At 40.4% G+C, this 12,683-nt stretch overlaps 1 protein-coding gene across 1 annotated transcript; it reads left to right on the top strand.

The window, feature by feature from the left end:
* Window positions 3,513-7,865, top strand: LOC107611760 (protein FAR1-RELATED SEQUENCE 5-like). The gene is made up of 5 exons (XM_016313657.1): window positions 3,513-3,624; window positions 4,008-4,102; window positions 4,262-4,366; window positions 4,967-7,234; window positions 7,773-7,865. Exons 1-5 carry the CDS (start codon window positions 3,513-3,515, stop codon window positions 7,863-7,865), a joined length of 2,673 nt encoding a protein of 890 aa, XP_016169143.1.

The raw sequence follows: 12,683 nt of genomic DNA, 5'->3' as shown, positions 1-12,683 counted from the left end.
TTTTTGATTTTGGTTATCCCCCCAAACGAAACATCGAATACCTTTCTCTATCTCCCTTCAAATTTCTTTTGGGAGCCTGGTGTGTTGCATGTCATAGTATGCTAAAGGTTTCAGCACCGCCTTTGCAAGTGTTACTCTCCCCGCTAAAGATAGACACTGTCTTTTCCATTCCTTTAACTTGTTATGCACTCGCTGTGGTACATGTTTAAACTTTTCCTTTCCTCTTCGTTGATTTGTAATCATTGCTCCAAGATACTTGCCCAAGCTTTGATTTTGTTGGAACTAACAGATTTTCTTTATGGTCTCTCTCTCCTCTTCCTTCACATTATTTGAGAATATTTTGGTTGTTTTTGAAACATTGACTTTTAACCCCCGATGCCTCACAAAATTCCTTCATCATATCTGTAATAACAACAATTTGCCCCACAGTTGCTTCCGCAAATACGAAGAGATCATCCACAAAGAGAAGGTGGGAGATTGTCGGTCCCCTTCTTCCAAATGTGATTGGCTTCCAGCGATTAGATTCCACATACTCTTCTATCATCTGGGATAATTTATACATCATAATTACAAAAAGATAAGGTGATAGAAGGTCGTCTTGCCTCAAACTCCTTGTGGGGCTAAAAAATTCTGTTTTTTCTCCGTTCCACAAAAAATTGTATGAAACAGACGACACACATGTCATGATAATCTCTCTTAGCTTGCTTGTCACTCTGAACTCCTCCAAACATTGGTTAAGAAAAGACCACCTCACTCTATCATAGGCTTTCTCAAAGTCGAATTTGACCGCCATGAAGCTTTTTTACCTCTCATTCTTTTCATTATATGAGTTATCTCTTTGGCTATCAATATATTATCATGAATATTTCGACCTGGAATGAAATTTAATTGCTGGAAAACAATTTTGCTTGCCAGCCTAGGTTTAATGCTGTCAATTATTATTTTAGATAGCCCTTTATAACTGACGTTACAGAGGAAAATGGGTTTGAACAGGGTTATGAACTCTAGTGTAGGGGTCCTTGGGATGAGTGTAATTAACGTGTTATTCATTTCCCTAATGTAGGCCAGATCTTTTCAACAAACATCCACCATAGAGAGAACATTAGATTTAATACAGTTCCAATTATTTTAATAAAAACTCGCCGGGAAGCCATCCTTCCCCGGCGCTTTAAGAGAACCAATTTAAAAAAAGCTCCTTTAATTTCTTCTAGGGTTGGAAGTGCATCCATATCCCTCCTAATCTCTTCATCTAGTGGGGAGGGGAGGTACTTAATGATAGCTAACTGAGCTGGATTATTATTTTTCTCTTCCTTATACAGCACCTTAAAGAAGTTAATATCATGTTGGGCAATGGTCTCCTCTTCTTCCATCCACTCCCCATTCTCGGTATGCAACTTTAAGATTTTGTTCTTTCTCTTTCTTAGAATGGTGTTGGTATGGTAGTACTTCGTATTGTGACTTTCAACCACCCATCTCTCTCTTGACTTCTGTAGCCACATTAGCTCCTCCTTCTCCAAAATGTTTTCAAGCTCTGCTGCGAGCTTTTTTTCCAACCTCTCAAAAAAAGGGTTGTGGCCCCTAGTTTGCGCCCTCTGGATTCCCCATATTTGATTGAGCAGATTCTGTTTTTGCTTTCTAATATGACCAAAAATATCTCTGTTCCATTCCTTCAATTCCCTTGAAAGGTTTCTTAAGGCAGTACCAAGCGGCTTTTGTTTCTTCCAGGTATTCTCCACATACCCTTTGAATTCTGAACGGAGGTTCCACATTACCTCAAAACGGAATGGTCTCTCTTTTCGTTGTCGTGCTTGTGGTTTGAAGGTAATTAAGAGGGGGTGGTGACTAGAGTTTGTTTTCGTAAGAACATCAACTCGAGCCTCCTCAAATCTAGTTCTCCAAGTTGCATTTTCCAAAGCCCTATCAAGCCGTTTGAAAACTCATTCTAACTCCTGACATTGAGGTTTGTTTCTTCTACCATCCAAACTTCCTCCCTTGGCACAAGCATTTTCTCCCCAAAAAATCCTTCACCATCTATAACTATCATTTTGTGACTAAGCCCACTAAAATAAATCTTCCATCTAAATGTCAACCATTTTCTAACTGAACCCACTAACATAGTCATTTCCAAAAAATTGTTATACACAAAATCTTACAATAAAACTATAAATTAAAAAAGCTTACAAAATCTTATATTTTTATATTAAATTGTTTTAAAGTGTACAAGCCTAGAAAACATGTCCAGCCCCTTCTACCATGAAACAACCCATCCTACTAGCTAATCTCACATATTCTAATTAACGTAATTACCTTCCCTTAATTTCAAAAGTTGTACGTGCTTCACACTGACAACTACTGTCACAAGTAGTACAGGTACCATCTGATGCGCCATAGAACTTGTCGCCTTCAATGAACACTTGTCTAGCCAACACTCTTCCAACACAAATCTATACATGTACATGTCTTCTCTCTATTTATACCAAAGACTTTGCCAAAAACAAAAGACTTCAATACTTCACGTTAATCCTATTTGTAGATTTAAAATTGTCAATTAGAACTCTACGTGCACCTTAAACTTTCCAACTTGAACTAACTCTACTCGATCTAATCTATAAAAAACAAAATTATTTTGACTAAAAGCACAACATTTAATTCTTCCATGTTTCATAATATTAAATATCATTTATGTATTACTAACTTAATGACACTAAGTATTTGTACAAAAAAAATAAACTTAGGCTTAAATCTTCATTCCCTCGTCATATGTAAGAGATAACAAATTAAAACAGATATATATGGGTCACATATAAACATGCACATTACATATTAAAGTGCAAGTTGGATAGAAGATTAGTCTGGCACACAAATGCGATTCTATCCATTGCAGGTTGGGTTGTCAACCGCTTTGACTGAATTGGAACGGTTTGGTTTAGATACCAAGATGTGAAGGTAACGCTAAGCCCTAAAACCAATGCAACTAGATTGAAATTAGGTGTAATTGTGTATCTGATAATTATATATAATATTTGGGAAAGTTTTCAAGTGGTCCAGACCACTTTTCTGGAACTTTCATGGTCCATGTACGGTTAGGTTACAGGTGTTGATTTTGTCTTGTAGCATGGTGTGGAATATCGTGAATGTCCCTGCAAAAAAGTAAAATTGCACATAGGGGTAGTGATCCATGATCAGCTTACAGCATTATAGAAGCCAAGTTGCAGCTGAGCCAGTTGGATGAAAAGTTGTATCCTTTGGGCCCGTAAGAACATAATTGACTGAATTTGGGCTTGTATTAAATTTTGGAAGACTTTTTTGTTATGGGCCTTTTTGTCATTGTTGCATTGTTGGAATATTGATGGTTATAGTGATGCAGTTAGGAAAAGAAACTGAAGCCCGTGATGAAAATGGTCCATGGAGGGAGGTTTAGTGGAAGGAAAAGAGTTGCTAGATGAGAAATGAAAAGGTGGCGTTTTGTAAACCCCCGGTGACCTAACGTGAAGGTGAGCACCCAGCCGTCGATGCTTGGATGGCGTCCTCATCGCTCATCGTTTGTGTTGTTTGTGTATGCACTTAAAGTGACGGCGGCCTTCAACTTCTGGATCCCTGATAACGGCGGAGGTTGGAATCGAAGTAAACGGTCATCGCGGCGGAGGCCTTGTTAATCTCACCCGCCCGATCGCAGGAGTTGGCACGAGAGATCGCGGCTCGTGTTAATAACACAAGGTCGACATCGCGCAATTTTTTTCGTCGACGCGGTGGTCCCATCGCCGTGTGTAAGTCCGTCGACGGGTGAGACTCATTCTGCCAGTTTTCGTACTGTTTTCAATTTAATTTCTCGATCGTGACATTGTCGTTGAAAGTTGAACCTGTCTGTGAAAAAATGAATTTTTTAGTACTGTATTTGTTTTTTTCTGAAAAAGCCTTGGGTATTTATTTTGTTACAAATTGCTTTGTCCGTATATTGGTAGCAATTAGGATGTAATGGCGAATGTGTTTGCTTGTTTGTGTCGTAGGTGTAATGCATGTCGTATTTTTGGAAGTTTGTGTATGTAGTAGGCAAGTGGAGGCTGTGAGGATGTTGGAAGCATGTTGGATAGTAGATGAGGTGGTAAATTAAAGGTTTTTGATCTATGTAAGTGGCATATTTTTTTCATTGGTCGGGTGAGACAGTTTTGAGGCGGGCAAGTTGATTATAGTAACTGTGGCAAAGAAGTTTGTGCAATCCCTAGTTTATTGTTTGTTTTAGTTTGACAGGTTTGTCTTTCAGGTAACAATGGCATCAAGTAGCAAGTTTTGCAAGGATTCGTGTATGTGGAATGAGCCTCTTGCGGACAACTGGATGGAGGGCAAGGCTGGTGTGTCGAATCCACAGGTACGACGGGTATACGCCCGAATCTGTATTTATAGTGTGTTAGTGGGATCGAATTGGATGGGGATGGTCTGTTACACCATTTCGGTGGTATTGTTCATGGAGTTGGTTGCATTCTTAGCAGGTGTGAGGCTTATGTAGTGAGAAGTTGTATTCTATGTGCTGACTATGATGTGACGAGTGTGATGCGTAGAAGAAATGCTAGATTTGTGTTTTGTTGTTAAGTTAGCCGCGGTGGTAGTTTTTGTTAAGTTTTCGTTTTTGTAGTTTCCCATTTTAAAGAAATATGCACCACTTGCATCTGTGATAATGAGCCTGGAGAAGCAAATCCTTTATTAAATAGATTGGCATGGACATGTTGTAGTAGCCAACCATTATGATGATTGGGTAAACTGTATGTTAAATTATAACATGTTAATGTTTATTAAATGAAATTAATAATCGTGAAAGGAGTTTTTCAGTTCAAGTTATCAGGTTTGAATCAATAACCATATTTGCGCGTATGAACATTGCATCTGCAAAGTATACATTGAGACTAATTGAAAATGCAAGGCTTTGATGTTATCTAGTTTTAATATGCATCGATATGCAATATTTAAACAGAACGCATTCCACATAATGCCAGCTGGTAGCGAAATGTTTGTGTTATTCTTTCAGGACACAATGTATGATACAAGAGTGGAGGAAGATGCTGAGTTATCCGATTGGGAGGGGAGGGGGGCTTCAATGTTGCCCGTTTTGTTGGGTTTGGATGGGTTGCAAGCAGAAGATGTTCTTGAAATGGAGTTTTCTTCACCTCAAGAGGCAAGCGGCTTCTATAACAATTACAGCCGACTAAAGGGCTTTGCATCTAGGCGAGGCAAGACGGTTAGAAACACTGCCGGAGAGATAGTGCGGTACACGTTCGTTTGTAATAGGCAGGGATTTCGAGAGAAGAAATGGTTGGAAAAGGTTGATCGCAAAAGGGAGCATAAGGTTGTAACCCGATGCGGATGCACGGCGGAGATGAGGATAAAGCGGAAAGAGGGTAGTGGGAGGTGGTATGTGTCGCGTTTTGTCGAGGAGCATAACCACGAACTTGCGTATGGGAAGCTTGTTGGATTATCTGCGTCACACAGGAAGATATCTGAGGTAGAAGTTGCTCAGCTAACAAGCATGAGGGAGATTGGGATTAGCATACCTAAGATTTATGAGTCATTCGCAGCACAACTAGGGGGTTTTAATCTGGTAACATTCACAAAACAAGATATGTATAATGAGATACAGAAACAGAGAGGTCTACAAGGCGGAGACGTAACTGCAGCTATTAGTTACTTGGATGGTCTGGCACGCATCGATGGGAAAATGTTTTGGCGGTACAAGTTGGGGTCAGGGCAACAGCTATGCAACTTGTTTTGGAGCGATGGTCGTTGTCAGGAAGATTATGGGATATTCGGCGATGTGCTAGCATTCGACGCTACTTACGGCCGTAACAAGTACAACCTACCGGTTGTAGTCTTTTCCGGAGTAAACCACCACAACCAGACATGCGTATTCGGAACAGCAATGGTCTCATGCGAATCGCAGGAGTCATATATTTGGGTTCTTCGCCAGTTTCTGGAATGCATGCAAGGTAAGGCACCGCATTCCGTCATCACGGATGGAGACCCGGCCATGCGGATAGCAATCCAGTCCGTTTTTCCACACACACATCATCGGTTGTGTGCCTGGCATCTGTTGAGGAACGCGACTGCTAACATAAGCGACCCGAGATTCACACAAATGTTTAGACACTGCATGCTGGCAGATATTGAAATCGAGGAGTTCGAAGCGCATTGGGAATTAATGGTCAATGAGTGCGGTGTTAGGGAGGTTGAGTGGGTTAAGGAGTTGTACGCCAAAAAGCACGCTTGGGCAACCGCATACATTCGTGGTAGATTTTTTGCTGGAGTACGGACAACCTCTAGGTGCGAGTCACTACATGCCAAACTAGGGAGGTTTGTTGAGAGCAGGTACGGGGTGTTAGAATTTGTCAGAAATTTTCAAAGGTGTGTGGACTTTCTTCGTGACACCGAGGACGAGCTAGAGTTTCGTTCATGGTACGGAACACCTGTGCTACAAACGGAGTTTGTTGAGCTGGAAAAGTCTGGATGGAGTATGTTCACCCGCGAAATGTTTCTCAGATTCCGGGATAGCCTGAAACGGTGTGTTCGTGTTAGAATATGCGAACTTAATGACAGTGAGAACCCTCATGCATATACTCTCCAGAAGTATCGGAGGCCTGGGATGAATTGGAAGGTATATAGGGACCATATCTCGAACAGATTTAGTTGCACCTGCATGCGTATGGAGTCGTTTGGCATTCCTTGTGTGCATATCCTTTCCGTGTGTGTAAGTCTAGACTTGGTGGAAATCCCCAAAAGCCTTGTCCTCCGAAGATGGTCTAAGGCAGCCAAATTGGAGATCCATAACCAATGTGTTCAGCAACATACTGCTAACCCAAGTGTGACCTATAGGACACGATTGGGTGCTTTCTCCCAGCTGTGTAAGCGCTTAGGGCGCGTTGCTTGCATGAGTGATGAAGACTTCAAACTTTACTCAAAGAAGCTTTTGAGCGATGCTCTGTTCCTTGAAATAAAGTACGGGTTAAGACCATCAACGGATGATATCACAACAGCAAATGATTGCGGGGTGAAGGACCCTATTCGTGTCAGAACAAAAGGCACGGGTCGGATGAGCCAAGGAGGCGGTTCTGCGTCGAAAACGAAAAGAAAGTGCAGCACATGCGGGAAGCTAGGACACCGGAGGACTAGATGCCCCAACGGAGCCGGGCAAGCGCCAACGAGGAACAATGAATCACATGGTGGAAGAAATAAACGCAAGCGATCTAAGGTTAGCACGAAAGTTTTTCCTGCATGGACTATTTACTATGCGTCGTGACCAATAAAACTAACTCTATCCAGCGGTTCAATATTAATGGCATTTAAATCTTTGAACTAAAGTTAATGCTATTTTGTAGTAGCAGTAGTTATTTCATTATTATGTGGCTCACTATTCTTTGGTAAAAATTTATAAAATAAGTCATCTGGGTCAATAATATATAGTTCGTAATTAATGCACGCATGCCATTGTTAATGTTTTAATTTTTTTAAACCCACTGAACTGTATCTTAACATGTTACTTGTATTGCCGGTATATGCTATGGTGTTGACGATGGGGAAGAAGCAGTCGTAGTTGTAACGAAATTTAAGTAACAGCACAGTACTGGAGATTTTATTAAGGCAGAATCTTTCCCAATTGGTTATTGTAATGAATGTGTGCATTAGCATGATTTTGCCACTACAATGATCATGGTGCAAGGAGATCCGTTATAATTGCATAATGTTGGTGTTAACACGTGTCTTGTTTGACGTTCTTGTTAATGCAACAGGTACCCGTCGTTGTCCCGGATAATTGTCACGCTGAAAATGCATTTCAAGCCGGAAGCGACAAACGGGATCAATTTTCGCTTGCAGACCCATGACAACAGTCGACTTAGTTGTGAGCTGTTATTCAAAGTATGACGATAAGGAGAACATGTTAGCCTGAAACCGATTTTTAACTGAGGTGTTATGTTTGCATGTAGCGGTAATGTTAATCAAAAACTGATAACTCTAACTTCTATCTTATTTGATGGGTACAATGTTAGATTCTGCTCCAACTTCCTTTTATTGGTTAGAACAGAAGATCCCTTGTGCGTTGGAATTATCAATTCCATTATGGACGGGATTATGCCGATTTGTTGTATTTTACGTGCAGTTACCGAATGATTTTGACGCTCTGCGTTTAGAAGAGATGCATGAAGCTATTGATTTAGGTAATGTAACCCGTTAAATTTTCCCACAATGCAGCGAAAGTGACATAAATCGTGCATGAAGTTCAACCCTAAACCCTCTCACCCATTTGGGTTGATTGATATTTATATCTCCAAGGTCATAACTGGTCATACGTTTCAGATGGGGTCATTTGTCCTGTAACCTCTTGATCGGTGTTTCATTGGTCCACGAATACACAGATCCAGATTCTTAATTTTAATTAACTGTATTTATACGTCTATTAAAAAACAATTGATTAAAACTATTGATTGAATTAATTTATTATAATATTACAAATTTGTTCTTTCCGGGAAAAAAATATATAATCTTAATTATTATTTTAATTGGTTAAAAAAATATAGATATGTAATATTCAAAAAAATGATTGCCCCCGTCAATAGCTTGTGTATTGTGCTAGGATTCTTCATTGTTGTTACATTACATAAGTGTTTATAGTTTGAAAAAAAAAGGTTGAATTTAATTGATTATTTTGTTAAAGAGAATAAGCTATCGTTATTTATAGTTAAGGAATCTATATTGTTTCCTAGATATTATTGATATAAAGAATAGTCCTAAGTTTGGCGTATTCCAAAAATGAACGAGTGGAAATTTTATAACTTTCGAGACGCAAGTTTTTTGTTCTAACACATTAAACAAATTCTTATGAAATAACGAACCACTTTACAATTTATAATTACAACTAAATTTCATTTCCGAACTTTTTTTATAATTTTCATTTGATACCATACCATAATATTGCTGCACAGTGGATATAGCAACACTTAGATATCATTCGAATACCTTAGGTCAATTATCATGACCAGAATCAAGTGAATGTTATTTTTTATCCCTTTTCTTCTTCAATCACCATGTAACAAACGGACAACGGGCACAACTCCTGCTATAACTTTTAAACTAGCTAGAACTTCATTCATTAATAAATTTCATATGGTTGACATAGTTTTCCTAGCAAAAGCAGTCAGCCATATATGGCAGGAAGGGCAACGAAATTGACACAACCTGGGTACAAAATACGACTTGGCCATATACCCCATTTCCTTTCAATGACAGTTGGCGTTACTTGGGGGGTGTGGATATTGTGCTCTAGTCTGTCGACAGGACCACTAGTATCCACACACAAAAGTAGCCATCATACACATATATAAGCACACATACATATACCACACAATACCAAATAGCATATAACGAAACAACTAATACGATTTCTACTAACATCACAGTTTCCGGCAACTTAATAAACGCTAATCTATAACAAAATGCACTAGAGTTGTGTCGTATGCCCACAGTTGGAAAGGTTTTCATTCCCTCATTCGAATTAGCTTCCCCCACGCTGCATCTGCCTTCGAGACCACTGTTGCTCTCACCTCGTTACACTCCAAGAGGACAATCTTTGTTGCGGTCTTCATCCTTAATTTCAGGCGGTCCATCTGCTTGTAACCAACATAACCGGTAAAATTGCATGTACTACTTCATTAAATATACAACATGGTTAGATAATGGATGACGAACCTGCCAAGGAAGGTTGGAAACTTTGAATTTCCCCTCTGTTTGGATCCAGTTCAAAATCCACAGACATGAATCGTTGCTGCAAATTCGAAACGTGGCATTTCAATGACAAATCGCTTTGGGTTGGACAGAACAGACGTTAAGAATAAAGAATTACCATTCAGGGTAACTTGGCACTCCATCGGGATACTTAATTGGTCCCCAAGTGGTCGGATCAGCACTAACATGGGTAAAGCTCAGTATGTTAGTCTCCAGCTTGAAAAACTGGCCTAGCATTAGTAGCTGCATACAAGAAAAGAAGAGTAGTCACATCTCACGGAAGGATAACCACAATCAGACATGCAAAACTTATAGACTATTGCAGTGCGGTAAAATGTTGTTCAAATTCTGTTACACTAACAATGGTTTGCATGTCGCGTTCCCTGCGATCCCTGTGCTCCGGAGCTCTTGTCACATCTAGGCAGTACACCCTCCCATGCTTAACATCCACCACCATGAGGTACCACGTGTATGTTACTTCGCACACCGGGACGAAAACCTGTCAACACAGTTACATGAATGATAGGTTATAACTTAAATGAAAAAGGTGCAAATGTGGAGTTCAACGGTAAGCTAACAACATGTTCGAGATGACTAGTTGACGGCATCCATCTGTTCATGTATTTTCTTCTTATGACGTTGAATGGCCTCATAGCTAGGACGTCATCGGCAAACACGGAAGGTGTGTACCAAAGACGGGGTGGCAGAACGCAGCAGGCTCGCATGGACGCACTCATAAGGATTATGTTCATAATCTGTGCACGAAGGAAAACATACGTGTCAGCGTACTCATCTACATCATATTTCTAATATTAACGGGACCTTCGGTTTAAACTCACGTCAACATTGGGCGTATAAACCGGCGATAAGGAGTGGAATCCTGCTCTTGGAACTTCCAACGTTGAGAACTTGAACAGGATTTCCCTGGTATTTAGGCAAACAACATTCATATCCATTACATCCTTCTCTACGAATAAATATTAGGGACATTGTAAACGTTTTAATAACAACAACTTATCCTTACAAATATTGATCATTTTTTCCATAAATGTAAGCGGCGATCTTGCATTCCTCAAGTGTCAGGTCCATGTGAACGGTCGGCCTAAAAACCATTTGGAATCCCTTAAGAAAAATAAATTTAATGTTAGTTATTCACCGGACATATGGTACTAAGAAATTAATTGCGTAACGAGTTATATATTATGCATTCAATGGTTGGGAGTCTTGCCAGTGGAATTAATAGCACAGGAGACTCCATTACGTTAACCATTCCATACGGTTTGAATGCACTCCCACCCCCCATCGAAGATACAATAACATTCGTGAGGCTATTCTGCTGAGTGATTGCGAGCTTCGTACAGTCCGGCTGTTCTTCCCCGATGATATGCTTAGAATCGATTGGCTCCAACTTTGGAATTTTCAGTGGAATGCCGCATGTTTCTGGCAGAGAGAACATCTCACATACTTTTGTTGTGCACTCAAGCTTAGACATGCTGGGTAGGTCCCTGTAAATCTGCACAGCAGAGGTGTCATTTATTTGTCATTTATTTATAAGACAAACGAAGGGTGTTAGTCAAGCTATGAAGGCTGTTACTAACTTTTTCACACACTCCGTCAACTGAGTCATCTGTAATGCTCCCAGAGTTGGTGGTCCTTTTAGGCACACCAGAGCACCAGTACTACGCAAGTGTTCTTTTTGGATGGGCTGAACTGTTCACGGCCTTGCTAGGGTGAGGAGTTGAACGTGCCTCGTCTATGATGAGGTCGTCGTCAAATCCAGGAGAGTTGGGCACGACTATGTCTAGGGAGGAAATAACATTCGACATGGCCAGCGCCTTTCCTTTCTCCAATATTTTCAGTGTTTGTCCTGGCGTCCCAATATCGTTATTAACTGCTACTATACTTTGCCTATGCCCCATTGTGTTGGTTTCAGCACCGAGGTAACCATCAGTTGGCATTGTCACGGCAGCTGTGGATGCTGTGGATGGTATAGTGGCTGCTGCAGTTGGACTCCCCCGTTTAGTGGTTAATAGTGACTGGATCTCAGTAATGGACTTCCCTGTGTGGTACATAGGTCGCTCCAGTGCCGACATGCGATCCTCCAAAGCAACTGTCCTAGCATCGATCTTCTGCGTACTCAGTTAACACACCACAAAAAAACAAACAACAAACAATATCACATACGAAAACCACTAATGAAGCTAACCATCATATTAGAACGTGTCAAAGGTTGGATTCGTAAGACATCGTGACGTGGAAAAAATTTTACACTACGGTCAAACAACAGAGATAAAAGAATCTGGACGATAAAAGGATCACCACATGTACAGTAACACAAGGCATGTGAAACATTGCTTAAGAAAGGTACTGCCTTTGTTCCAAACCCAGACACATTTCATTAATCTCTCTTGGTTGATAGTCTGATTAATGTTTCCTGAAAAAATCAATTGGCTCACATACCTCCAGCAGCTTCACTGCGAGCAACAGTAGACCATCATGTTGGGGCTTCAGATCTTCAGTTAGGTTTTCTCCCAGACCACCATTAGGGCTCTGCACCAAAAATGTTGTTAGAGAAACATAATAACCATCTGGCGTTTCCAACAAATATAAGACGCTAGCACAATAAAGGGAAGTCTCATTCGTACCACGCTCATTGTTAGCTCTAGATTAAGCGTCGACGTTGCATCTGCGATCGATACGCTTCGAAGGTTTCCCATATCTATCGTCGGTACAACACTGTAAATGAAGGTAAAAACTGTTAGCAAATTAACCAGACTGCACGAACAGTGACGAATATAATATTTTGACAACCGGATTAGGCCTAAGAAGGCCTGGTATTGTAAAGACCCACAGCGGAGAAGCAACAAACACGAAACAAAATGTAACTTACGCATCGTTGGTGTCATGCTCCTGGGAATCTT

Source organism: Arachis ipaensis, chromosome B01 (assembly GCF_000816755.2).
Source record: "Arachis ipaensis cultivar K30076 chromosome B01, Araip1.1, whole genome shotgun sequence".
NCBI lineage: Eukaryota > Viridiplantae > Streptophyta > Magnoliopsida > Fabales > Fabaceae > Arachis > Arachis ipaensis.
The sequence above is the reverse complement of the archived record's forward strand: the minus strand, read 5'-3'. Positions and strand labels throughout refer to the sequence as shown.

Coding starts and splice junctions, on each gene's coding strand:
- LOC107611760 (XM_016313657.1), top strand. CDS start 3,513: ATGCTTGGATGGCGTCCTCATCGCTCATCGTTTGTGTTGTTTGTGTAT. Junction 4,103..4,261: donor GTTGGATAGTAGATGAGGTG/GTAAATTAAAGG, acceptor TTTGTCTTTCAG/GTAACAATGGCATCAAGTAG. Junction 7,235..7,772: donor ATAAACGCAAGCGATCTAAG/GTTAGCACGAAA, acceptor TTAATGCAACAG/GTACCCGTCGTTGTCCCGGA.